At 35.8% G+C, this 25,674-nt stretch overlaps 2 protein-coding genes across 2 annotated transcripts in view; both read right to left on the bottom strand.

The window, feature by feature from the left end:
* Positions 1-606: 606 nt before the first annotated feature.
* LOC121408321 (T-cell differentiation antigen CD6-like) lies at positions 607-10,153 on the bottom strand. Its single transcript, XM_041599746.1, has 5 exons — positions 9,943-10,153; positions 8,493-8,588; positions 6,913-7,239; positions 5,198-5,557; positions 607-4,547 (listed from the first exon to the last, which is right to left on the bottom strand). Exons 2-5 carry the CDS (start codon positions 8,566-8,568, stop codon positions 3,781-3,783), a joined length of 1,530 nt encoding a protein of 509 aa, XP_041455680.1. The 5' UTR covers positions 8,569-8,588; positions 9,943-10,153; the 3' UTR covers positions 607-3,780.
* A 9,773-nt stretch (positions 10,154-19,926) lies between these two features.
* The window catches only part of LOC121408320 (NPC intracellular cholesterol transporter 1-like), a 36,662-nt gene continuing 30,914 nt past the window's right edge, over positions 19,927-25,674 (bottom strand). The window contains exons 21-26 of the mRNA XM_041599745.1: positions 24,940-25,001; positions 24,096-24,246; positions 23,154-23,385; positions 22,130-22,243; positions 21,405-21,567; positions 19,927-20,268 (exon numbers count right to left, since the gene is read on the bottom strand). Coding sequence (XP_041455679.1) covers positions 20,006-20,268; positions 21,405-21,567; positions 22,130-22,243; positions 23,154-23,385; positions 24,096-24,246; positions 24,940-25,001 — 985 coding nt within the window. The 3' untranslated portion in view covers positions 19,927-20,005. The remainder of the gene's footprint in view (positions 20,269-21,404; positions 21,568-22,129; positions 22,244-23,153; positions 23,386-24,095; positions 24,247-24,939; positions 25,002-25,674) is intronic.

Raw genomic sequence — 25,674 nt, 5'->3', positions numbered from 1 at the left:
CTGTTAGAGATTTATGTCACAATTGGCTATACATTAGGTAAACCACAACTTATGACCATTTGAAATTAAACCCGATTTCAGAATACGGCCAATGATTGCAAGCTACATGACCTAATACGCAAGACTGGTTGCGCTAATGATTTATCTCTATGGAGCTGACTTAGTAGTACATGAACATGTTTCAGTCGTGCGCAAAGTCATGCATAACTTATGAACATCCAAACGTTGTAAAGAAAATAATTGATGATGTAGAAGAGGTTCATCGTGGTGAAGGATTGAGTAGAAGAAATAACCAGTTGTCTCACGGCGTATGAAACGTCGCTTTCCAACTTCGTTTGATACATCGATCGTGAGACAACTGGTTATTTTTCTACTCAATTAGGACTTCAAATAAAAAGACAACCAAAGTGTTTTTCAGGTAAAAATTCATGTTTGACATTATAAATAACATTCAAACGCAGATCCACATGCATGTTTATTTACAACTTTGTAAAACAAATAACTTTAAAACAAATAGCACCGGTAAAACATGTAATATTCCGGGTTTTAGATAAGAGGCATAGCATTTCTTAAAATGGGTTTATAATGTATTTCGATTCAGCTTCTCTAAAGGAACAACTAAGCGTTTTATTCATGAAATTGAATTGTCATTTTTTTATGATATTTGTGTTTTTAATGATATTTTGAGTGAATAGTATAATTTCTTACTGTTTATCTAGAGGTGTGTTCCTTCAAATATAATATTATTATAGATTCTTGTTTACAAACTTGACAACATGATAACAATATGAATGAATTTAGCAATTACAAATTTACAAGAGATGGTCAGAAGAAAATTTCTCCAAACTGCATGTGTTCATCGACTAGTGAAAATATGCGACTGGGTTACGGGACTTGGGTTGAATGTTACATAGCCAGAACACTTGAACGTTCACATGAGGAAAATAAAAGAATTTGATAATTTTTTTCAGAAAAAAATTATCCTGTGAATTTAAAAAAAGAATGATTAATTTAATAAAGAATGCTTTCTTTAATGTGTACTTTCTCGTGCAGGAGTGTCGAGCTACAATGAATCAATTAATATTGACACGTGTTAGTCAATAAGCATACGAACACTCCGAAAAAGTTATTTTGCTCAAAACTGTTTCGATAAAAAGATACAACAGTTTGATTTTGAGGAAATTAATTGTCACATTTACACTTGTCATCGTACCACAAAATTTACGCTGAAGTATTTGTCCACGGAAAGTAGAATCATTTTTTTAAATAGTTTGAGACCACTATGAAATATTGTTGAAATAATCAATATGAATAATTGGTGGTCATGTATACACTCCAAAAAATCGAATGTTAAATCAACATTTCAAAGGTTGGAGGAGTGACAACATTTTCTAAAGGTTGCATTTACCACTTTAAATGGTTGTACCCAACACTTAAAATGTTGGATTCAGCTTTATACAAGGTTGGATGTAACATTTGGAAAGGTTGTCACTCCTCTTACCTTTCAAATGTTGTTTTAATATTCGATTTTTTAGAGAGTACATAATGCTTTAACTCTTCAAAGGATTCTAAATGATTTTTGTCAAACTCTTATAGGGTAAGAATTTCTACAGTTTACTCTACATTTCACTTTTTTCAAATTGCACCCCAACTTAATCATCGAAAAGCCCGCTCCACTACATCCCCGGCCTGCATGATGGTTGATTATAAGGATGGAAAAGCCATTTCGTAGTTCAGGTCTGCGCATGATCAGAAAAAGGTCATTTATGCTGAGGTGACACGGTGGTTTGATATCTAATGAGTTAAGCACAAACATTAGTGTCTTGATTATTAACATACTCTTCTGAACTGTGTCTTTGACCAGATCCATAAAAAAAACAATACATCCACCAATGATGGTATTTCAGTTGACCAAATACATAGTTATAGCAAAATGTTAATGCATTTACAGCATAGAAATGCAACAAATACAGTACTTCATTTGTGTGTACATTGGTGTGCTATTCTAGTCACCTGAAATCAATTTCTTCATCCTGCTATGTAAGGCAAGCTTACATAATATCTTGCTTTGAAATCTGCCTATCATAATGAAAGAAATGAAAGGCCATTTGACCAAAATTTCCCATGAAGTAACTACAAAATGGTCTATTCAGAGCCAATGGGTTGTCTTCATTCAAGTAAGGCAAAATACTACATAGTAAAATAGATAGTGAGCCGCATTATCAGGTGAAAGATCTCAACATCATTATTACCCTCATCACACAATATAAATAAAACATGAAGTTATAGCATACATACATACATGCTGACCGTTGGTCAAGGCCAAGTCACGTCCTTTGATGCCTTTATCAAACTCTTGAAACTTACAGCAATACATTCAATATGTATATAGCATTGATTGATTATATCAAACGTATGTAAAAATTACATGTAACAATGATTTAGAGTATCATATATTGTATATACAATTAAATAGATCTAGTACCCAATAATCATTCAATGTAAAAAAATCGATAACAAACAGTTGTTGGGATCAAAACTTTCACATTTCAATCGATTGTTTCTACAAAATTTTTACAAACAACTCTAAAGACCTGATGAGAGCCATCATAATTAATGATAAATAAATCAATATGAGATACATACAGGAACTCAAAGTAGGCGAATGTAAATTCGAACATCTTCCTTTGATGAAAAACGCTTTAAATTACCTTATATTTAAACACACTAAACAAATATTGTTTAAAATGAAAAATATTTATAATTTTGTAATTTTTGTTCTCTACATGCATCCTCGTGTAATGAATGATGAATATTTACTTTTAGACATAATTTATGAACAGTATATCATTTTTAAAGTATAATTTTGTGTGATATATCTACACTTTTTGAGAAACAGGAGACTGAAGAAATTAATTTAAGCCAGAGTAATGCGTTTTGAAAGTTACAATAAAGTTTATTTTATTAATTGGCATCCCAACTATTTTATCCACCCCATGATTTCATTATTTTACACTGTAGTCTTATTCTCTTTATTTTTGATTAATTTCCTACAAAGTGATTACTGGAATTAACAGGCAATCATTTAATTGTGATGGAAAGACATTTTTCTTCGTCATATGCCTTTTTAATTCAAGACAAGGGAGATAGATTAAATCATTTCTCTTTTATTGCGAATGAAAGGCAGTTTCAAGTAGCGATTTGGGGCAAGTCAGTATTTGTATTCTATTTAAATGTATCTTCTATTAAGCGGTAACTTAGTTTTACCACATAAAAATGATTTGAAATTATTTGGGATATAATACTCTCATAAACGTGTACAAAATAATGCTTGCTGTATCTGGGCAGTGCTCAGATGTACACCGTTATTTACTCACTCAAGTTATTCGAGTAAAAGAGGAATCCCATCATTAAAATAAGTTAGGGACTAGCAATTTCCTTTATATTGCCAAATTGTATAAACTTAATTTTATTCTTCCTATGGACATCATAAAGTCATAAAAGAGGAGTGATGTAAACAAATACATAAATATACGAAATCAAACATTTATTTATTGATAAATGAAAATGGCAGAGTTTGAAAGGATGGTATACCATAAGCAGTAAATGGGTACCCTTTTTGTCAGCTTTACTGACTTGAAAAGAGAAATATTACCTTTATAATGGCAGGTCCTCAGTTCAATAGTGTGATGATCAGAAATTAGGTTTAACAATGACATGGATAACACAAAAGTGTTCTCTGTAATCTTTCCTTTGCATAGATAGCCCTAATCATCCGCATCATCCAATAAGATGCTCGTAAGCTGGCGGGGGCGCACTCGGAATTTCCCCTTGCCCACTTCCCATATCCATTGGAGGTGCGCTCGGTGTTCCACTTGCAGAATGTGAGGGTAAAGGATGATCTACATCTCCTTTGGTGGGATATGACTGTTCTGCAGATGGAGCACCATAAGCTGGTCCTGTGGGTGCAGCCTGCGGAGGATAAGGTGCAGCTGGATATGTACCGGTGGCAGCGGTGGGATTGTAAGCTGGTTGTTGAGGTGGTGTAGGATATGCACCTGCGGGTGGAGGAGCCTGTCCAGAGGGGTATGGATAGGGTTGTGAAGGGTACGGGGTACTGCCAGCTGCTGCAGGTGGGGGTACTTGCCCAGTGGGGTATGGATTGGTCTGCGGAGGGTATGGGATATTGCCGGCAACGGGTGCAGGTGGAGGCATGGCCTGACCAGTAGGAGGGTATTGAATAGGATAGGATTGTGTATTAGGTTGGCCAATATTCACAGCAGGATGACCTGGTGTGGGTCCATGGTAGTAAACAGGTGGTGCTGTACTTCCCGACGTTGGTGCTGGAGCTTGCTGACCTCCGCTAGCTGGCTGAGGGGCTGGATTTTGAACCACTGTCGTATACTGTTGCTTTCCTTTCTTCTTTTTGCAACAGCAGTAGCAGCAACAGCCGATGATAAGAAGTACAACAACGACCACTATAATAGAACCAACGATGCTGCCGACGACAGAAGTTCCACTAGTACTGTAAGTTACGGCACATCCACCTGTAATTAATATTGAAACGATGGAAGCTTTGTAAATTGGCATTGTACGAGGAAAACATTGTACAATGACAGATGAAGCTATTAATTCAAATTAAGAACAATATTTTTTATTGTTCTTAATTGTTCTTATTGTTTATGTCTTAGCCTTTTATTCATTGCTTTTGTTAGAATAATCCAAACAAGTACTTGTAAAGTGATTATCTTAACCATTTGAATGTTATTTTCAAGCTTATAAATTCACTGATATTTCCAACATATGATTCAATCGCAGCGGCTATTTGCTACTCCTGTGAAGGTTACAAACATTAAATTGATGTTTTTATCATTTATAAGGGTAATTTGAAAATATTTGGACAAATCGCGATCAATATTTAGAATCTGTATAGACTTCCTCCTTCTTAACATAAATAAATGTTAATCAATCCCTAAATGATGAGTATATGGAATGCTTCTGAGCCGTGTTTAGCCGTTTGTAATCATTGTTTGGTTATTTGATGTTGTGGGGGGCTCGTATCACTCCTATTTGATTTTAGTTCGTCAAGGAGATTACATTTTTATGATAACCACAAACTTTACAAACTGTCCTCAACTATTCATAAAATCATTATTGTCCAAAAACAAAACTGAAATAATTATCTGTGCAAGCTAACCTATATCCGATGGACAACAGATCCCGACGTCCTGAGAGTGGGAACAAAAAAGTTCATCATAATTCACAGAATGGAAGGAGCGATAAAAAGAAGAACAGGAATCAATCTTCTCTTCGTCACCAGTACAGCGAGCAATGTAAGGTCCATCGCCTATATTTCCCCTACCAAAGTACGCATCAGGGAAAAATTCTACATCAGAAGTATTTAGAAGGCCAAGCTGACGACATGCCACCATCGCTTCAGTTACACCAAATCCTACACTGCAGAATGATTCCCAGGCTTTTCCCATGAAGATTTCGAGGCGCCCACTACGGTCGTCGACACCACCAACTAGTCGCAGATCGCCAGTGTTTATATTTTCTGAGGAAGATGAAGAAAGGAAAATAACACAAATTTCATTGGTTGAAGATGATCACATGTCTTATTGTTCCCTTTCCCTCTATGCACTTTCAAAATGGTGGATGAAAATCAATTTAAATTGTTCAGCTCAACATACGAAATGAAACATTAATTGTTCTATACTTATAATCTTCATCATTATCATCAGCAGAAGAAGTAGTGGGGGTATTGGGTGTGTCGGTGGTGGTGGGGGGTGATGATGGTGGTAGTAGAAGTAGTAGAAGTAGTAGTAGTAGTAGTAGTAGTAGTAGTAGTAGTAGTAGTAGTAGTAGTAGTAGTAGGAGTAGTAGTAGTAGTAGTAGTAGTAGTAGTAGTAGTAGAATTAGTAGTAGTAGTAGTAGTAGTAGTAGTAGTAGTAGTAGTAGTAGTAGTAGTAGGAGTAGGAGTAGTAGTAGGAGTAGTAGGAGTAGTAGGAGTAGTAGTAGTAGTAGTAGTAGTAGTAGTAGTAGTAGTAGTAGTAGTAGTAGTAGGAGTAGTAGTAGTAGTAGTAGAAGTATATTTCCTATATTGAAAATTCAGTGTGATTGTCATCTTTATTTGCTTTGATGTTTAGATGAAATTTAAAAAACTAAACTTTAACGTGTAGCCATACATCAATTGTCTCTGAAGATGTTCGCCATTACGCACTGTAGACCACACGGTTTGCAAGCAGTATACTATCGATCAGGCATATCAAGGATTTTGATTTATGATCATGAATGTTATATTTTACTATGTTCAATTCGTTTTGTGAGAGAAGAGAATAAAAGATTACTAAAAAAAGGAGATATCTCCTTGAACTTATCACCCAATATCTGAACAGCCACTGTTATTCAGTTGTCTTCGTAACTTCATCATCGCTTTTGCAGTCTTTCACTGCAGTAGCTGATGGTAATGTTGCTGCAGTATAATTATGGTAATAATATTGTTGGTAATAATGGAGATGGTGGTGATAGAAGAGGTGATGCGTTCTTGATTTTATTATCCTTTTTCAAATACAGACACAATTTTAATGGATATAATAGCAATAATAATTGCTGGATGTATATAACGCTTTATGCCTGAGGATACAAAGCGCTGTTATTAACACCCAGGCTTTAGCTCGAACTACCACTTTTTCAAAGGCACTGAAGGAATTAACCCTACCTGATACCCATTTGAATTCACCTCACCTGGGTTGAGTGCAGTACAGTATGGATAAATTTCTTGCTGAAGGAAGACACGCCGTGCTTGGCTGGGATTGGAACCCACGAGAGTCGGGACCACTAGAACACGACTATAGCCCAATATAGTTACAATGCTTTTCAAGAAATCTCTTCATGGTTCTCAGTTCTTACCCCCTGCGCAATGGACTGCAACATCATAATCATGGGTGTAGAATTGAGAAAAGCTCCAGTCGAAATTACGACAGTCTTCAAGCCTGGCTTCGTCCCCATCACAGAATGCAGTGGTAGACAGCACACCAACGTTATCCAGGGGTCTCTTCACATAAGGATCGTCCACTTCTACTGCTTCGGTGAAGGGCAAACCGAGCTGTCTGCACACTACCTTGGATACATCATAGATTAAGAACTGACCGGATATCGAGTACCACTCAGAGTTGTAATAGATCTCAACCCAGCCTTTGGTTGTGTTGGCGCTGACGAGCCGTAAATCACCATTTCCTTATAATTGAAGAGAAACATGTATAAAGGTCAAGTCCACAGCATAAAAATGTTGATTTGAATAAATAGAGAAAAATGACACTAGCATAACGCCGAAAATTTCATCGAAATTGGATGTAAAATTGGAAAGTTATGACATTTTAAAGTTTCACTTATTTTTTGCACAAAACAATGATATGCACAACTCAGTGGCATGCAAATGAGACAGTCGATGATGTCCCTCCCTCACTATTTATTTGTTTTTTATTGTTTAAATAACATATTATCTAATATTTACAGATTTGACAATAAGGACCAACTTGACTGAACAATGCTTATTCCACATGTTCGGAACTATATAGTATTAAACAATGCTTATTCCACATGTTCGGAACTATATAGTATTAAACAATGCTTATTCCACATGTTCGGGGAGGAATTAATCCTTGTTTCACTTGACAATGAGGAGAAAAATAGAATATTACATATTTCATTTAATAAAATACAGAAGAAATAGTAAGTGGATGACGTCATCAGTCTCCCCTTATAAGATGTGCTCATAACTGTTTTGTGGAATTAAGTGAAACTTTGAAATGTCATAACTTTCTTATTTTACATCCGATTTTGATGAGATTTTCAGTGTTATGGTAGATATATATTTTTTTCTTTTTATTCAAATTAACTTTCTGTTAAGGTGGACTTGTCCATTAAGTATGAAAATATAGGGTGCCACTGCCAAGGTACCACTGTAAATACGACTGTTGGTTTATATTCTCGAAAAGAAATAGTGATAAATTATTACTTTCAAGATTCACTATACATAGTACACCTTACATTGGCTTCATTTTGGTCAATGTTAGACTCACATAAAAAAAATCTTGATCTTGCCCAAATTACAAAGTGACATATATAGACAGTCATAATATTCATCATTCATAAAAGAAAAAAAAACACTTTAGATTGTTTGTGATTTAGTAGTCATCATAAGTTGAGAAATTGAAGATATGTAGCTGCAGAAATACCATTGATAATACTGTGTACGAAAATGTTTTAAACAGTCTTCAAACTATTATGAATTTGAAAATCAATCGAAAATAGAAAGGTATGGGTGTGGTCAGACTTATCATATAGAACCAGTTTGATCTATCATATAATTTTGAAATGACTGATTTAAAAAAAAATCCGAAGAACATCGCTATATATTTCTTATCAATCTTTAAATAAGTATGACCAGAAAATTAACTGAAGATATAGAAAATTTGATATCATCTTACTTATTGCAACTGCTCTATCCGTGATAGTGATGACACACACGGTGAAAACGAGGCGAGATATCGCAGACGACGTCATGGTTAAACACGAGCCAACAGCTAGAATTAAATGAAATCGGAATATTATAAATGTCATCAATACATCTTGATCCCATTGAATTCATAAGGAATATTTATAACAGGGTTTGTTACTGACCCACATACAAGCTTGCATGGACTGCAGTATCAGAATATATAAAATAATTATGATAGCAAAATGCTAACAAATAATAATAAAAGTTCATATGAAATAATACTTATATGAAATAATGCCATGTATTGATATGTTAATTACTAATTTATTCAATGCAACTTTATTTCATGGGATTCCGTCTTTCAGGGGATTTACTTACGTTATTTCGTAATTTGTTTTTCGTTCAAAACTTGCACGAAATTATCAATCAATCATCATAAAATGTTGTCTTACATTTTTCAAGCAGGAAAGTCCGTAAACACGGAGTTTGCTATACCACTAGCTGACATAACATATTGAATTCATAAAAGTTCGATTTCGATTTTCAAAATTATGGAAAAATGCATATAATTTACTAGATCAGATATCTCACATACAACAACAACATACTACGGGCACTATAAATCACTCCAATGTCAGTAAAAAATCGCATTTTTTTTACCAGGGAAGTTGGACTTCCCGTTTTTGACCAATGAATTCGCTATCAATTCTCTTGTTCCCTGTTTCAAACTTGAACTTTTTAACGGAAATGAGAGGTGTATGTACAGTGTAGAATATAGTCTATAGTCTAAACCCTTGGTTTTCGCAATTTGCAAAGTGCATAATGCAAAGTCTGAATCTAGTGAGACTAGATTCACTGTGTTCTGTTATTCAACACAGACAGGGCCTTATTTGGCGTCTATAGTCTCTACTCTAGACCTGTTATTGGAAAAAAAATTGTCAAATATGAGTCTGTGCTTGCATGCAGACTAGGTGTAGAGTGTTTGTTGGAAGCATACATGGTATTAGTGGATATGTCAATGGGTATAATGTACCATCAAACATTGCAGTACAGTACGTGTACCACTACCAGCGGCGATATGGTACTGTATATGATCCGTGGTATGTATAGAATCCCAGAAGCTTGTTTACATGTTTATCCCACATCCCGTATTCGATTCCCTGTATGTTAATACTGCACAATTAAGGATCCCACAGACCGGTATATCATTCATGTTCACCCGCTCTTGCAAATGGAATTGCCTGTACAGTACATGTGAAAGTACGCCATTGACGAATGAGCAGGTACATATAGGTTACTAATATGTTAAAGCAGGGACAATTTCTTGGGTGGAGGATATAATATATACCCAAATGTGAAATAGAAGATAAACACGGTCATCTCTCCATGCAAGGTAATCACAATTTCAATATCATTCATCACTCACAAACACAACTTACCTATTCTATTCTAATGTGGAGGGCCCGGTGTGCATTGGCGTCTGGTTTTGCTCACTTTCCTCGTTCAAGTTTGCTGTGGTAAAACGAACGATGCATGTGAAAGTAGTATATTACGAGAACTGTTATCCATAGAATGGGTCTGTATGCGTATAGGGCCGATGAATGCTGTATGAGTCTCGCACGGTCGAATGCTTTCTCTCTGTATCCTCGTATACAGATTGCTGAGTTTTTTTCAACGATGGAAAGCAGTCGACGAGGTCATAAAAATGGCTGACCTGGATATAGTCCAAATCGATGAGCGGGGAATATGAGCTTGTTTGGCCGGGAAAGAGATCGGAGTGAGGAGATGCTGGGGATCATGAGAGAGGGTGGGAGCGAGATCGACCCCCTCGACCAATCGAGAGAGTCACTCATATAAATAAATATATGTATGTATGTATGTATATATATATATACATATATGAGTGAGGTGTATATATATATATATATATATATATATATATATATGTATGTGTGTATGTGTGTGGGAGGGTGTGTGTGTGTATACATACATATACAGAGAGCGGGAAGAGCGAAAAGTGGTGTAAGAAAAGTTTGGTGTTATTTTCTTTTCAAAATTAGACTTTTTTTCCAGGAGTTTCTGCATTTATTGTAAAGTCAAAATAAATTTACAATACATAAAACACAATCGTAGTATGACATTCAAGTACACTGCTATAATTATAGCAGTGTCTTAATAAAATTTGACATGAATACAATTTAAGGATAACACAAAGTATTGAAAAACAAATGCAGTGGCAAACTATGTAAGCAATATAAATGCTTGAGTAATAGCAAGCAAAAAATGAAAAGGGCTACGGACAACAATTATATTCCATAGATCTGGAAGAAAAATCTACGGTCACAAATCATCAGAAAAGGAGAAAGAAGAAAAATAAAGAAATAAAGTATGCTTGTGTGGTGGTGAATGTGCAGGTGTGATGTTTAAGAATACTTCGACAAAAGATAATTTTTTCAATCAAGCTTTAAAAGAAAAGATAGATGCAGTGAGTTAAATATCATTGGGCAAATCATCCCAGATGTCTTGGCCGTGATCGTCTTCGACCACCCAAATAAGCGTTGTTCAGGCGAGATAAGATATGTTTCCCAAAAAATCGGTTTAATAATTAAAGGGGTGGTCCAGGCTGAAAGTATTTCACAGAGCAAAATTCCGAAAATTTCGTCAAAATCGGACAACAAATAGCAAAGTTATTGAATTTTAAAGTTTAGTAATATTTTATAAAAACAGTCGTCATGAATATTCATTAGGTGGGCTGATGATGTCACATCTCCACTTGTTCTTTTGTATTTCATTATATGAAATTAGGTTTATTCAAATTTTTTTCCTCCAAGAACTAGAAAAATTGGATTGACAACTGATTTAGTGCATTAGATATTTATTGCTGCAACTTATTTCATGATAAAGGAGACATATTATTCACACAAGTATGAAATAATGAAAAAAATATGAAAACGGAAAGGGGAGATGTGACATCATCACAAAATATTGCTAAACTTTAAACTTCAATAACTTTATTATTTGTTATCCGATTTTGATGAAATTTTCAGCGTTTTGCTCAGTGAATTCTACTCTGTGTATTAAGATATAAATATTTCCAGCCTGGACCATCCCTTTAACAAAAATACCTAAACGTCGCATGCGGATAGCACACAGATACTATCGGGATACTGCGCATACATTCGTAATTCCGAAGCTTCGTAATTCCGAAGGTTCGGTTATTCCGAAGGTTCGTATTTCCGAAGGTTCGTAAATCCGAAGGTTCGTAATTCCGAAGGTTCGTCAATCCGAAAACGAAATAAGGTTCGTAATTCCGAAGGTTCGTTAATCCGAAAACGAAATAAGGTTCGTAATTCCGAAGGTTCGTCAATCCGAAAACGAAATAAGGTTCGTAATTCCGAAGGTTCGTTAATCCGAAAACGAAATAAGGTTCGTAATTCCGAAGGTTCGTTAATCCGAAAACGAAATAAGGTTCGTAATTCCGAAGGTTCGTTAATCCGAAAACGAAATAAGGTTCGTTAATCCGAAAATTAAATAAGGTTCGTATTTCCGAAAATGAAAATTATTCATATTGGTAACAAAAATGATGTTGTCATTACAAGATTACACGATATTATGCAATGATAGTAATAACGATCGATGATACATGTGTGTGTTGTGGCCAAAAGCATGTATTTCATTAAGAATATAGGCGCCCTGATCAAGCATAGGCTAATTTCGATTTTATCTGAGCAATTGCTGCCTAAGCAAATGGTTTAAAGATGCAGGGGGTCAAGTGTGTTGGTCGCGTGCGAGTAACCTCTAGATAATAGGATTTGTATTGGAGGGGATGTCATTTTTAATAACAGCTTCTGCTGGTAATAAAATAAAAAATAATACTAATAATGATCCTTGTGAGATGTTGAAAGCGCGAATTGCAAGCTCAAACTAGTAGACATTTCATGTAACAAGACGTGAAGTGAGCATTCAGAGCATTTTTTGTAATCGTGAGAAAGATGTGTATCTTTCTAAAGAATTAATGCGAGGGCAAGCTGTAATATGTTTATATACTGACCTGGGGCCCGTTGCATAAAACTTTTTACCTGAGAAAACTCAAGTTGTTTTTACAGGAGTTTTTGCCCTGTGCTAAAGTCATGCAGTGGCGGAAATCAGACTAACCTTAGTTTTCAGTTTTTACCAGAGTTTTCTCAGGTAAAAAGTTTTATGCAACAGGCTTCAGAAAGTAATCTTTTAAGGACTGCATTTAGTGACTCATGAATAGAATATATATCTCACGAACTAAATAATGAGAGCGCGAACCGCAAGCTTAAAATTTGTGATATTCCAACCTGAAAACTGGACATTCTAAGCATTCTTGTAAAAATGATAATAATAATGGCTGGGAGAACAGTTTTCAGAACTGAAGTGGCTTCCCTGGGTAAATGATATCTATATCAATATTATCATTATTATCATTCTAGGAATACATGAGATTTCCAAAAGTTTGAGCACGTGATTCGCTCGCAACATCTCACAAGGATGCCCTTTTAACAGTAATTGCTCAAAATTTTACATCTTCAGATTTGATTTTTTCCCCCAAACCGCTTGCTCGCCACGCTCGCAGAAATGAAACGTAAATATTTAACTTTAGTGATCACTTAAAAAAAATTGCTCAATTTAATTACTACAAAACACACAACCTGTTTACACAGGTGATAATCTCATGGTTTTTTGCTTTGCCCCCCCCCCCAAAAAAAAAATAGGAAAATACGTTCCGCCGCCATTGGTTGAAACACGCATCGTCTTCATGGCTAACTGCAAAAAGTTCTTAAAATGTCCCCTTTAGATCAGGTCTGAGATTATATATTTTAAATTTCTGTTCGCGCTTCTTGCTCGCAGTTATTATCTAAATTTAGTTACATAGGCATCTCGTTTTAAAGATCACAAACATATTGCCCATCATATTAAAAAAAATATATACCTCGCATTATTTAAAAAGGGTTTATCATGTTATTACATATTTACTTTACTTTATAAGTATAAAGCTAATTATTGACTGTTAGGACTACCCTTACAAAGAAACAAACAAAAATCAACTTTAAGCTGCCGATCGAGGAAAATATGGCTGAAACCCCCCCCCCCCTATTTGACGAAAGTTGGATCCGCCGGGAGGGAGGCAGGGGGCACTTGCACCCCAAAAATGAAATAAAAAACAGGGAAATTAATATTTTCCAAAATGGGAAAGTTCCCTTTTCAAAAATAAATATGCCGTTTTTCATGTTTTTTCGAAATGAAATACTCTTTTTAAAGTATACAAGTTAAGTTAAGTTTCCAGGCTGGAATATTGCAAATTTTCAGCTTGCGCTTCGCACTCTCATTCGATTGGTGAAATATGCACCCTAAAGAGGTCACTAAATGCTTTCTTAAACAGGTCCCTTTTCTGGTCAGTATGTTTAAGCTGGCGTTTTGCGCTCGTGTTAATTCTTTAGTTAGATGCACATCTTTTTAATGACAGCAGAAATCTGCTCGGATTTTTAAAAACTAATTTTCATTTTTTATTGAAATACCCTAAAGTTTTAGCTTGTGATTCACGCTCGCAACACCTCGCAATATTGCCATTTTAAGAATAATTGACCCCCAAAACGTTTTACAACTTCACCTTTGAATTTGTTTTACCAAGCCGCTCGCTCATTATACTCTCTCTCGAAAAATAAAGCCTAAATATACATTTTACCATAATAAGAAGTCACTTCAACATAGTTTTTCTCTACTTAATCACTATCAAACACAGCAGATGATAATCTTAAGGTGAAAATATCACCAAAGTGCCCATTTTGACGTATGAGTTTCATTTTTTGGCTCTACCCCAAACGAAAATTCGTTCGGCCGCCCTTGCCTTCCCATCCTCATAATAATTGAACGGCAACAGTGTCCCCCGCCCCCCTTCCCTTGCCTCTGCTTTCCTGCTTTTCATTTTTCGTTTTAACGAACCTTATTTTGTTTTCGGATTAACGAACCTTATTTCGTTTTCGGATTAACGAACCTTCGGAAAAACGAACCTTATTTCGTTTTCGGATCAACGAACCTTATTTCGCTTTCGGATTAACGAACCTTCGGAAAAACGAACCTTATTTCGTTTTCGGATCAACGAACCTTATTTCGCTTTCGGATTAACGAACCTTCGGAACAACGAACCCTATTTCGTTTTCGGATAAACGAACCTTCGGAACAACGAACCTTATTTCGTTTTCGGATTAACGAATCTTCGGAACAACGAACCTTATTTCGTTTTCGGATTATCGAACCTTCGGAATAACGAACCGTCGGAATTACGCCACAAATGTTCGGATTAACGAACCCTTTTTCGTTTTCGGATTAACGAACATCGAGGTATAGGCAATTTACGTGTTTCGGAATTACGAACCTTCGGAATAAAGAACCTTCGGAATTACGAAGCTTCGGAATTACGAAGTGTAACCGGGATACTGTACCAAGCATAGTGCAAGCTTTTCACAGTGTGTTTGTGCGCGCTTTCACATGTAGTACAGTGTTCCCCGCTATATCGCAGTGAAATTGCCATATATGCAAATGCATGGTGTCATATAGTATCATATACTGTGTTCACATGTAGTCATTTCACCGGCGTATTCATTCTGTAGTTACGTTTATTTATGTGCAATTGGTGTCATAGGATCATTTACTGTGTTCACATGTATAGTCATTTCACCGGCATCCGATCACTCTGTAGTTAAACCACTATGTGAGGCTATTTTGCAGATTTCAGACACAGCGTACCACACTGAATACTACAGTGTGAAAATGTATTCAAATTTTATCACAGTGTGATGAATGTCAATACTGTGTGACCAACATGTGATACACTGTTGGTTATGCGTTATATCATACCATTAATGTGGGCTGTGATGATAGGCCTACAGTTTTTTGCTGTGTATTTTCTTGTCTGTCACGGTGGAATAAAAACTAAAATGTCCATTAATTTTATGTGTTTCCTCAAAAGATGGATTTTACTTCTAAGCATATTTTGTTCTAATGTGCAAAATGGCCGTCCCACTGTGACCGCACTGACTTGGAGGTGCCGTGACCGAATGGTCTAAAACGCCTGGCTATACGAAGTCCGGGGTTCGATCCCCGGCCAAGGCACCTGTATCATGTGTATGCCGGTGAGCAAGGCATTTAATCGACAATGCTTTTATCCTGCATTCATATAAATGGAAATGATATACGCATTGTTGGTAGCTAGGTGTGCACATGTTTAAGAAAGTACAACACAGTGGAAATCTTCTTTACGGTCTGATCATGACACTGTGGAGAACGAATTCTACATAATATAATGGTTATCGTCTTCACAGATGTTTCATCCCAACTGCTTCGGCAGTATTGTACGTGTGATCGCACTGTGGGATATGAATTTCTTAGAGCAGGTTTGAGTTTGTGTCAACCATGTGAACACATTGGACCGAATTCACAAAGGTGGTGTTAGCAGAAAAAAACATGGTTTCTAAAACCCACGGTTTCCAAAAACCATGGCTTTAAATGAAACCACCTTTGTGAATTTGGGCCATGGTGTTTGTTTTTATCACACAGTGCAGGTTGGAATTGAAAAAAAAATACATCACACATCAAATATCTAGTCTTGATTTACTCATGAAATAAAGAATACATGTTACATTTATTGTTTCCAAGTGCAAGTTTCAAGAATTGACAAAATTAATTAACTAGGCTGCACATAGAATAAAAATAAAATACATTTAACATGTAGAATTGCGGAATGTACAAATAACAAAGTGGGTAGTTGCTCAGACCATGTACTCACTAAAGTGCTGATTTGTTGTTTGACAACTAAATATTTCTATCATAAGTAAAAATCATAAGTAATAATCTTAATCATAAGTAATAATTATGGTTAGCAAATCAAAGCAGACAAAATATTCCATCATTTAATGCATATGCCGTACGTAATGCATATAGACAAGACAAACACTCCGTTCAATCATCACAATATGCTATACGTCACACTAATGTTGATTTTGAGTTTTCAGAACTTTCATATCACTCTTTAAAATAATAATTTTCCGTATGTATCTTGAGCATTTCATGAACATAATGCATCAACAATTTTTGCGTATCCTGTTAATAATTGTTTTTCTGCTTATATGTTATGTATTGTAATACGCGGTTGAGTATATCCAAATAGAAATTGCGCAATATAAATTTACAGTTATTATTATTATTATCAAAGAAAAATGAAGTAATCATAATGCTAAGGACTGAACAAAAATAATTCTTTTCCATTTACAAGATTATTTTCGTAATTTTGTCTTCATTGTGTTTTTAAAATTCTTCAATTTGTACAAAAGACGGTCTTAGTCCATGCGTTAGTAAGAGAAGCAGTCGTCATTCAACTCCACTAAGTATTGTCCTAAGAGCTAGATCAGATCTTAACTCAGGATTCCAATCTCGTTTAACAATACGTCAAAAGATATTAGTTAACCTAGTTCATTCATTGTATACAATGCTAAAATTTTGGATCAATAAAGTACACTTGCTTGAATTGAATTACGCGATGTTCCTTTTTATTTTTCAAACAATCTTAGCGAGAAAGACCTCTGTTCAAAACGTTCTTAAAACTTGATAGTCTTTTATTTTTACACGTGATTTTCACTTCCTATATGCTTCTATACATAAAACTGCTAAGAATGCAATTCTATGAAACAAATATTCCTGCATTTACGTAATTTTCTTGCTCCAAAGTGAAATGGTTAAATAAGTTATACACAAACTTTAATGAACATGCCTATATTTTGCACACGTAATGTATCACACGAAATATATACCACCCGCAACATATTTTATAACATGTGTACACAAAATAAGAAAGTTTATATTGTCATCTAGAGAATCAGTACACATGGTGACAGTAAGATATTACCACGCTAACATGGTTTATTTAAAGAGCTAGTACTCTGCTGTGGCTACATAATTAGCTGCCGGTGACCTCACTTGGTTAAGTCGATATATCTGATCAAAATACGAAAAGCCTTTGGCTTTAAACACTTTGGAACACTTCATTTCTGCGATAATACTCAATCCATGGCTCTGCCAAACAATTGTGCAATAACTTTAAACATATACATTACATATACGATATTTAGACAAAATATACACACTTTCGATTACACGAAATTCTCAGTAATAGCCTCACAATTCACATTTTAATTTTAAAGAATATTTTATGTTTTCCTTGTCGATAAGATCAAGATCAGCAGACATTACAGAATCGACGATTACAAAAATTTGTTTACAAAGTTTTTTCATTAAACACAATACCACTGCTATCAGAAATTCTGTTCTGTTGCATTGATTTCACCATATCTGGACGGCAACTGTTACAGCTCGTCATTCCGACACGCCAAAATTTGATAAATGGTGAATTTTCAGAACATCGTTATTTCGAATATTCCGAAGGTTTGATATTTTGAAAATAAAGTTGAAGTAAGGTTTATAAACATATTTCACTTTCGGACTGTCAATGCTTTTGGAATAATGAACCTCACTTTGTTTATGAACTGACAAACTTTCGAAATAACGAACATTCGAAATAATGCCAGAAATGTTCGGATTAATAAAAAAAAAATTATTTTCGGACGAACAAACATCTTCAATGGTTTTTGTGATTTTCTTGCGTTAAAATCACAAACTTTCGGAGTATATGAATATTCGAACATAATCCGTGGAAACGTATACATTTTCCTTTAGAACTTATCCAAATATTCACGAAGACTCAAGAACAAATACAGCGACGTAGTTTCTTTTCATCATTTTTTAGTCTTCATGTATTTCTATTCTTTCACCTATATTACTCTCTATAAAATGCAGCTCTACTTTTTTTAAAGTATAGCCTTTTTAAAAACACAAATGGATGCCTAGCTGAATGTCTATATTAGAACATCAAGATCAAAGCTACCTAAAAAGTAAGGGGCAGAATCAAGCAAAAGTGTCTGGTAAGACGCGGATCAATGATTTTATTCTTTTTTTTCAAAACAAGAGAATACGTATACAATGGACCGATTTTTTTTTAAAGACTTTACTGATTTAAATAAAAAGAAAATGATTGGTCACTTAAACAAGGGTGAGTTCTAGTATGGTAGTGAAACATGTTCTGTACAAAACTCGGGTTTCAACTCTACACACATTGCTTCTCTATACAATCACCATATGCATGATATGAATCAATATGATTGAATCGAAAAATATATTTCTTCAGTAGAACACTCCCAGGGGCCCGTAACACAAAGTTTAGCGATTAATCGCTAAATGAAATGACCTATCAAGATCATCCTTGCATGCGCATTTTGCTCTGTAGACTTACTAGGAACCAATCAGAATCGCTCTTTCAAATTAGCGATTAATTGGTAATCTTTGTGTTACAGAGCCCAGATTCTAGGAAGGACAAACCTAATGTGAGAGCATAGTTGTACGAAAACGTGAAATATTAATCAGTTATGAATTCTGTGAAAATTGTAAAGTAGAATTATAAAGTAGAATTATAAAATTGTAAAGTAGAAGTAGTTGTGAATTCTGTGAAAATTGTAAAGTAGAAACTCACAATTCTCTCTTTCTCTGTTCAATTCGCCTGATGAAGCCAACCGTGATTGGTGAAACGTCGCGACTACAGAGAATTGTGATTTTCTAGTTATAATTTTCACAGAATACCAGTAAAAGATTCATAACTATTTCACGTTTACTGGATGAATCATCATACACTGTTAGAAAATTTATCCTCAAAATAAAAGAAGTTCCTGCAGCAGAGTCTCGAGAACACCTGTAATCTTACCGATTTGCGTAATCTTACAAGAAATTGGTATTTGGAGTATGGAATCTTACAAATTTCCTTGAATAAAACATCCTTTTCCCCTTTTTAAACAGACCTGTTCTGTTAAATTACAGAAAAATTCCTGTTTTATGAATTTACAGAATGATTCTGTTATTGCTTTTCTGCAAAATCTTCTGTTTATTTTCTGTAAAATCACGTTTTTTTTAACAGTGTAACATTCAAGAATTTACATAAACATGAGAGAGGGGAGGGTGGTTATTGCAAATTGAAAGTAAATTGAATATGCATATTTATATAATCTGTACATGACAAGCAGCATCGGTCAGAAGTGTAAGGTATACATGGAGTTTGGTAAACAACAACAAAAACTTCCGTTTACAGCGAATACAACCAGGATCATTAAATAAAGAAATCACTACCATTACAAAGAACATTTCTCTAAGACACTCAGTTGCCTGTAAAAGGTACTCCATAGAGCCTATATGAGTTGCGTTCAGCACAAGTTTGTTCATCCGCACGTGTTTTATATTGATGTTTTGTTGTTGTTTTTCTGTTCTTCTTGTTGTTGTTCTCCTTCTTTTTCTTGTTCTCGTTCTGACACAGATAATCTGGTATTTTATTTAGGCCTATCTTCTACTCTTCAATAATCCATTTCTGGTAATCATAATTTCTCAGTGATTATCTTCCTCCATCGGGAAGTCGGCCTGGACTTCGACCGACGATCTCGGTGCTACGATGACGACCTCGTAACCAGGAGGATTATCCTCTTCCGACTTCTTCTTTTCACCGCTTTCCTCCATCTCCATTGAGTCGTTGTCATAAGCGTGTTTAAAGGAGTCGCCATTTGCCTCCCGTGCTTTATCGCTTTTATCTGGTTTCTCAGCATCCATCTTGAGCTGTTCCTCTAACAGATACGCTTGGTTAACATCAGGTCCTGAAACAAAACAGAAAAAACGAGTTGCAATTTGGGGATGTGAAGAGTTTTTCATCGTCATTTCAACACATTCCTGCTGGAAAGAACATAGTGTTCCACAGTGTGTTCACAGTGTACTTACAGCGTCTTCACAGTGTGGTTACAGTGTATTCACAGTGCGCTTAATGTGTGTTCACAGTGTGCTTACAATTTATTCACAGTGTGCTTACAGTGTGTTCACAGTGTGCTTACAGTTTATTCACAGTATGCTTACATTGTGTTCACATTATGCTTACAGTGTATTCACAGTGTGTTCACAGTATTCTTACAGTGTGTTCACAGTGTGCTTACAGTGTGTTCATATTATGCTTACAGTGTATTCACAGTGTGTTCACAGTATTCTTACAGTGTGTTCATAGTGTGCTTACAGTGCATTCATAGTGTGTTCACAGAGTGTATAAAGTGTATTCACAGTGTGTTCACAGTGTGTTCACAGTATGTTCATAGAGTGCTTACAGTGTATACACAGTGTGCTTACAGTGTGTTCACAGTATGCTTACAGTGTGTTCATAGAGTGCTTACAGTATGTTCACAGTGTGCTTACAATTTATTCACAGTGTGGTTACAGAGTGTTTACAATGTGTTCACAGAGTGTTTACAGTGTATTCACAGTGTGCTTACAGTATATTCACAGTGTGTTCACAGTGTGCTTACAATTTATTCACAGAGTGCATACAGTGTATTCGCAGTGTGTTCACATTGAGCTTACCATGTAATCACAGTGTGTTCAAAGTGTGCTTACAGTGTGTTCACAGTATGCTTACAGTGTGTTCAGAGTGTGTTCAAAGTGTGCTTACAGTGTTTTCACAGTATGCTTACAGTGTGTTCACAGTGTGTTTAAAGTGTGCTTACAGTGTGTTCACAGTATGCTTACAATGTATTCACAGTGTGTTCAAAGTGTGCTTACAGTGTGTTCACAGTGTGCTTACAAAGTATTCAGTGTGCCCACAGATGTACTTACAGTATGCTTACAGTGTACTCACACTGTGGAAACGCTTTACTCCATTTTTTAACAGTGATATTCAAATCCAGGAACGTATACTTTGAATTGGTGCACAAAGAAGAACAAAGCAGAAATGAATAAGATGAATATTTACCAATATAACTTAGTACCACTGGAAGAAAGATGAGACCGTGCACGGTACCAACCAGGGTGATCGTCAAAAACATTCGGAAATAGAAGACAACGAAAAGCTGAGACTTGGCAAAGGCTAATACTATGATTCCTGGCAAATTTGTCATTGCCACTCCACTGAGAACCTTCAATGACAAACGGAAAGCAATTTTGGTAAAGGTAGTCGAATATTGCAGAAGTAGTAGTAGTAGTAGTAGTAGTAGTAAAACTATAGTAGTGGTAGCAGCAGTAGTAGTAGTAGTAGTCGTAGACTCGTAGTATACATGTAGTAGTAGTAGTGGTAGTAGAAGTAGTGTTGCAGTAGTATAGTGGTAGTAGTAGTAGTAGTAAAAGTATAGAAATAGTGGTAGTAGTAGTAGCAGTAGTAGTAGTAGTAGTAGTAGTAGTAGTAGTAGTAGTAGAAATAGAAGTAGAAGTAGTGGTGGTGGTGGTGGTGGTGGTGGTGGTGGTAACAGTATATCATTGTGTCATATGATGATATATTAGTGTTATTATACCATATAGATTATCACAATCTTAATCACTTGAAATAAAATGTTTATATTCAGTCTTCTATTCATTCTCTAAAGTTTCATTCATTTTTTGCGCCCCCCCCCCCAAAAAAAAAAATAAAAGATAAATAAATAAAAATGATAATGAATTAAAATAAAATAAAATTTCTCTATCTTATATATAATTCGTTCTTACCGAGCTTCCCATGGTTGCCAATGCATATTCTGCCCTCTCTAGACGACTTCCCTTAACGCAGACCGAGAATGATCTTGTGATGTGTGAAACAAATTCTACGGAAATACCAACAGCCTGAGGAGAGAGAAAACGTGTTTTGAATAAGCATAGCATTTGCTTGTTGATATAGCTGGTAAGGGTACAGAGATACGTAAATGAATCAACGGATTTCTACATCAGCCAAACAGTTTATCAAACGTTTTGAACGAACAAATGGGTTTCCATTCGACATGTTCGAATGTGTCGGTAGCATTAAGGTTACCTAATGACGACTGCAATAATCTTACTTTGATCGCACGATTCTGGGTATTCTGTCTGATTTCATACGATTGACGCTAAAGTGACTAAAGGGAGATCGCACGTATCCCGAACGATATCCGTGTTGCCGCTGCACGATACCCCTGATGTTCCGTAGAACCTAATGAAATCGTTTGATGGGTATTGTTTTGTCAGCTCATCAAGTGACGATACAGACCGCAGCCATCGACGATGCAGCCCAAATCGTACGAAAAATATAAAGCCCTATTAACACTATGCGATTCGTTGCGAACTTGTGATAACATTTTATATGGACATTCCAAACTAATAAAATCTTACGAATCAGAGTTCAAAATAGTGGTAAGACTACTGAAATTGAAATTCGGTCCAGTATTTGAGCCTCCCTGAATGAATAAAAACAAAATTCAATTCCAAATCGTAATGACGTCATCATCGGTTGCGACTTGAAGCCGATTTGGACTTTACTCGGACCACAAGGCTTGCCGCAAGGTAAAAATATGATGTTAGTATTTCTAACATTATGTCAAAATTAAAAAAAATAATATTACTTCCTGCAACTTTCATATTTAATGCAAAATGTGATTTCTTGAAAAATCGCGTCGCATCGGATCGCATAGTGTGAGAGAGTTATCGTGCGATGTCCGCAGGCACAAGGTGACCTAGGATCTGTTCGTGGACCGTGACCATGACATTGTTAGTGACTTACCATCATAAGATTAACCAATGAGACGGCGTTGAATTCGATGTTCCAGAGGTACATGACCCCCATGGTGTCGACGACGATCATGGAGATGGATATGATGATGATAAAGGGAGCTGAGACACTGAATCCTAACATGAGGAGACTCACAACGAAGATAGGAACCAAGGCGATCAACAACTGGACGATGGCTTCATCAACCAATGTCAGGTACTGCTCGTAGTATACATAGAAGATACTACGTAGAGAGAAAGAGAAAAGAATTGCATCTTAAGCACACATTTCCCAATAGCCCCATTTGATTTTTGTTTTATCTTTTCATCTGTGCATGTTTATTGTGACTTTTACGATGAATGGAAGACACTGAGAAGGCACTGAAGTCTTCATCATGATCACTGAATTTGATTGGCTGAGAAGCAAATGTGTCCGATTGTTAGTATAACTGCAGACTTTATTAATAGTATGGGGGAATCCAGCAGATCGTTTGAGAAACAGAGTACCTACCAGTCACCATGGTTCCGTAACAGAAAGGTTAGCGATTGATTGTTCACTTGATTTTCATGACTGATTGTACATTGTGGTCAACGCAATCAATTGTAAAAACACTCTTCTACGATTATTTCTAAGCTTTGTGTTACGGGCCCCTGGTGCTATGTTGGTGACATTGAATGAATTGAATGAAAATGGGGAACAGCAAAGTAGGCCTATATCATATCCGTTTTTCATCTCAATACAAGTCACAATAATCACCATATCAATATCGAAGATCTTATGAAGATATGGACACACTGGTGACTTATCCATGAAAGAGTCATGAGTCCTATATTCTTTCTTCCCCAAATCTCTCTGAATTTGAACGCATTATGAATACGTACTTTGCCTATTTGTCCCAGTATTGACAAATTGATTCATATAATCAACATAAAGAAAAATGGGGACAATTCTTACCTGTAAGGGAAGACCGTGAACTCTTCGCCCGTTTGGTAGTCTTTCTTCATAGACGCTGCAATGTTGTCAGCCAGAATGTGTGCCTCTTCTAGCGCTCCAATGAACTCGGGTGACGTCACCAACGGAGTGTGATACGTCATAAAGTATGAAGCTGGGGAAATAAATAGACAGGGTGAGAATTATAGGAATTTAAGTCGAAACTATTATAAGTCATGAGCGACGGTATAGCGATCATGTTACGTTTTTTATACCGTATATCATATTCAACCAGAGTAACGTAGCACAAAGGTTAGCTATTAATCGTCCGCTTGATTTTCATGCTGACTGTACATTGTATTCAATACAATCAATCGTTAAGATATTCTCTTATAAGCTTGGTGTTACGGACCCCATCAGGATCACCTTGCAGAACATTCGTAACTTAATATTCGGTCAGCCAAAAGCACACATGTAGGGAGTGTTATTTAAACACACTTGTACCTCTTTCATGATCGTCTCTCTGAAAAGGGTACTGATCAGAAATGTAACATAGACTTTGGGCCCGTTTCATAAAGGACTTGCAACTGTGGTATAACTTTGCCATAATGACAAAAAATGTTGGTGAAGCGCTCCCCTTTTAGGACTGTTTCATCAGTGATCAACATATGCCATTTGGCCAATTTCCTTGATTTTGATTGGTTAATTTGCAGTTTCAATGGCAACTAATAAAATAGATTTTGTCGGATAAAACATCCGATATACCCTTTCATGAAAGACTGCGCAGTAGTGACAAGTTATAATACAATATATCTATTAGGCTTGTTAAGGTGATTTTAGGGTTAGGCGAGTCTGACTTGGTACCAACCTTTAATTGTCGTCTGGCTCGAGTCTGCATACTTTACTGCTTGACCATAAGCGGCGCTTCCACTGAAAATGAAAAATAATTTACATAATTATTAACTTCTTTTCAATTCAACCTGTTAATTTCTGTATTTTATTTTCCATAATTTATTTCATGATCCGTTTCTACTTCTTTTACTGCTCATATAGCTGATTATATGACGAGTATACTCCCAATACCACTGCTGATTGTGCTTTTTTCTACCTATATTCATTAATTTCATCAAACGTTTCTACCGAGTATCTCATATCCGAGTCAATACAACTTTTTTATTCTTCTGTTTTGCGACCGATGTGAATTATTAGTGTATGGTTAAATAATGTGTTTATCGGGAAATGACATTTGGATATTGGCAATGGCCACCGGAGGAGATTTTCTGTTCTGCACTGTAAAAACTGTGGTGTTAAAACTGACACCAATTGGTGTTAATAGAGGACCACACCCTGAAGTGTTAAAATAACACCCTAGAGATTGAACATAACACCAAAGAGTGAAAATGTAACAACCATAGGTGTTGTAATAACACCTATAGGTGTAAAACTAACACCACCAATTTAACACCGATGTAAAATTACTGGTGTGGTCCTCTATGTACACCGGTTAACACCACAGTTTTTGCTGTGTGTAAAACCTTATCCACAAGCTGTTCCGTCTTATCTCGTTCTTTGGCATTACACCTGTCATTTTGTACCTATAGGC

The sequence above is a fragment of the Lytechinus variegatus genome, chromosome 2, assembly GCF_018143015.1.
Source record: "Lytechinus variegatus isolate NC3 chromosome 2, Lvar_3.0, whole genome shotgun sequence".
NCBI classification, from domain to species: domain Eukaryota; kingdom Metazoa; phylum Echinodermata; class Echinoidea; order Temnopleuroida; family Toxopneustidae; genus Lytechinus; species Lytechinus variegatus.
Note: the sequence above shows the minus strand (reverse complement) of the source record. Positions and strands in the feature narration are given on the sequence as shown.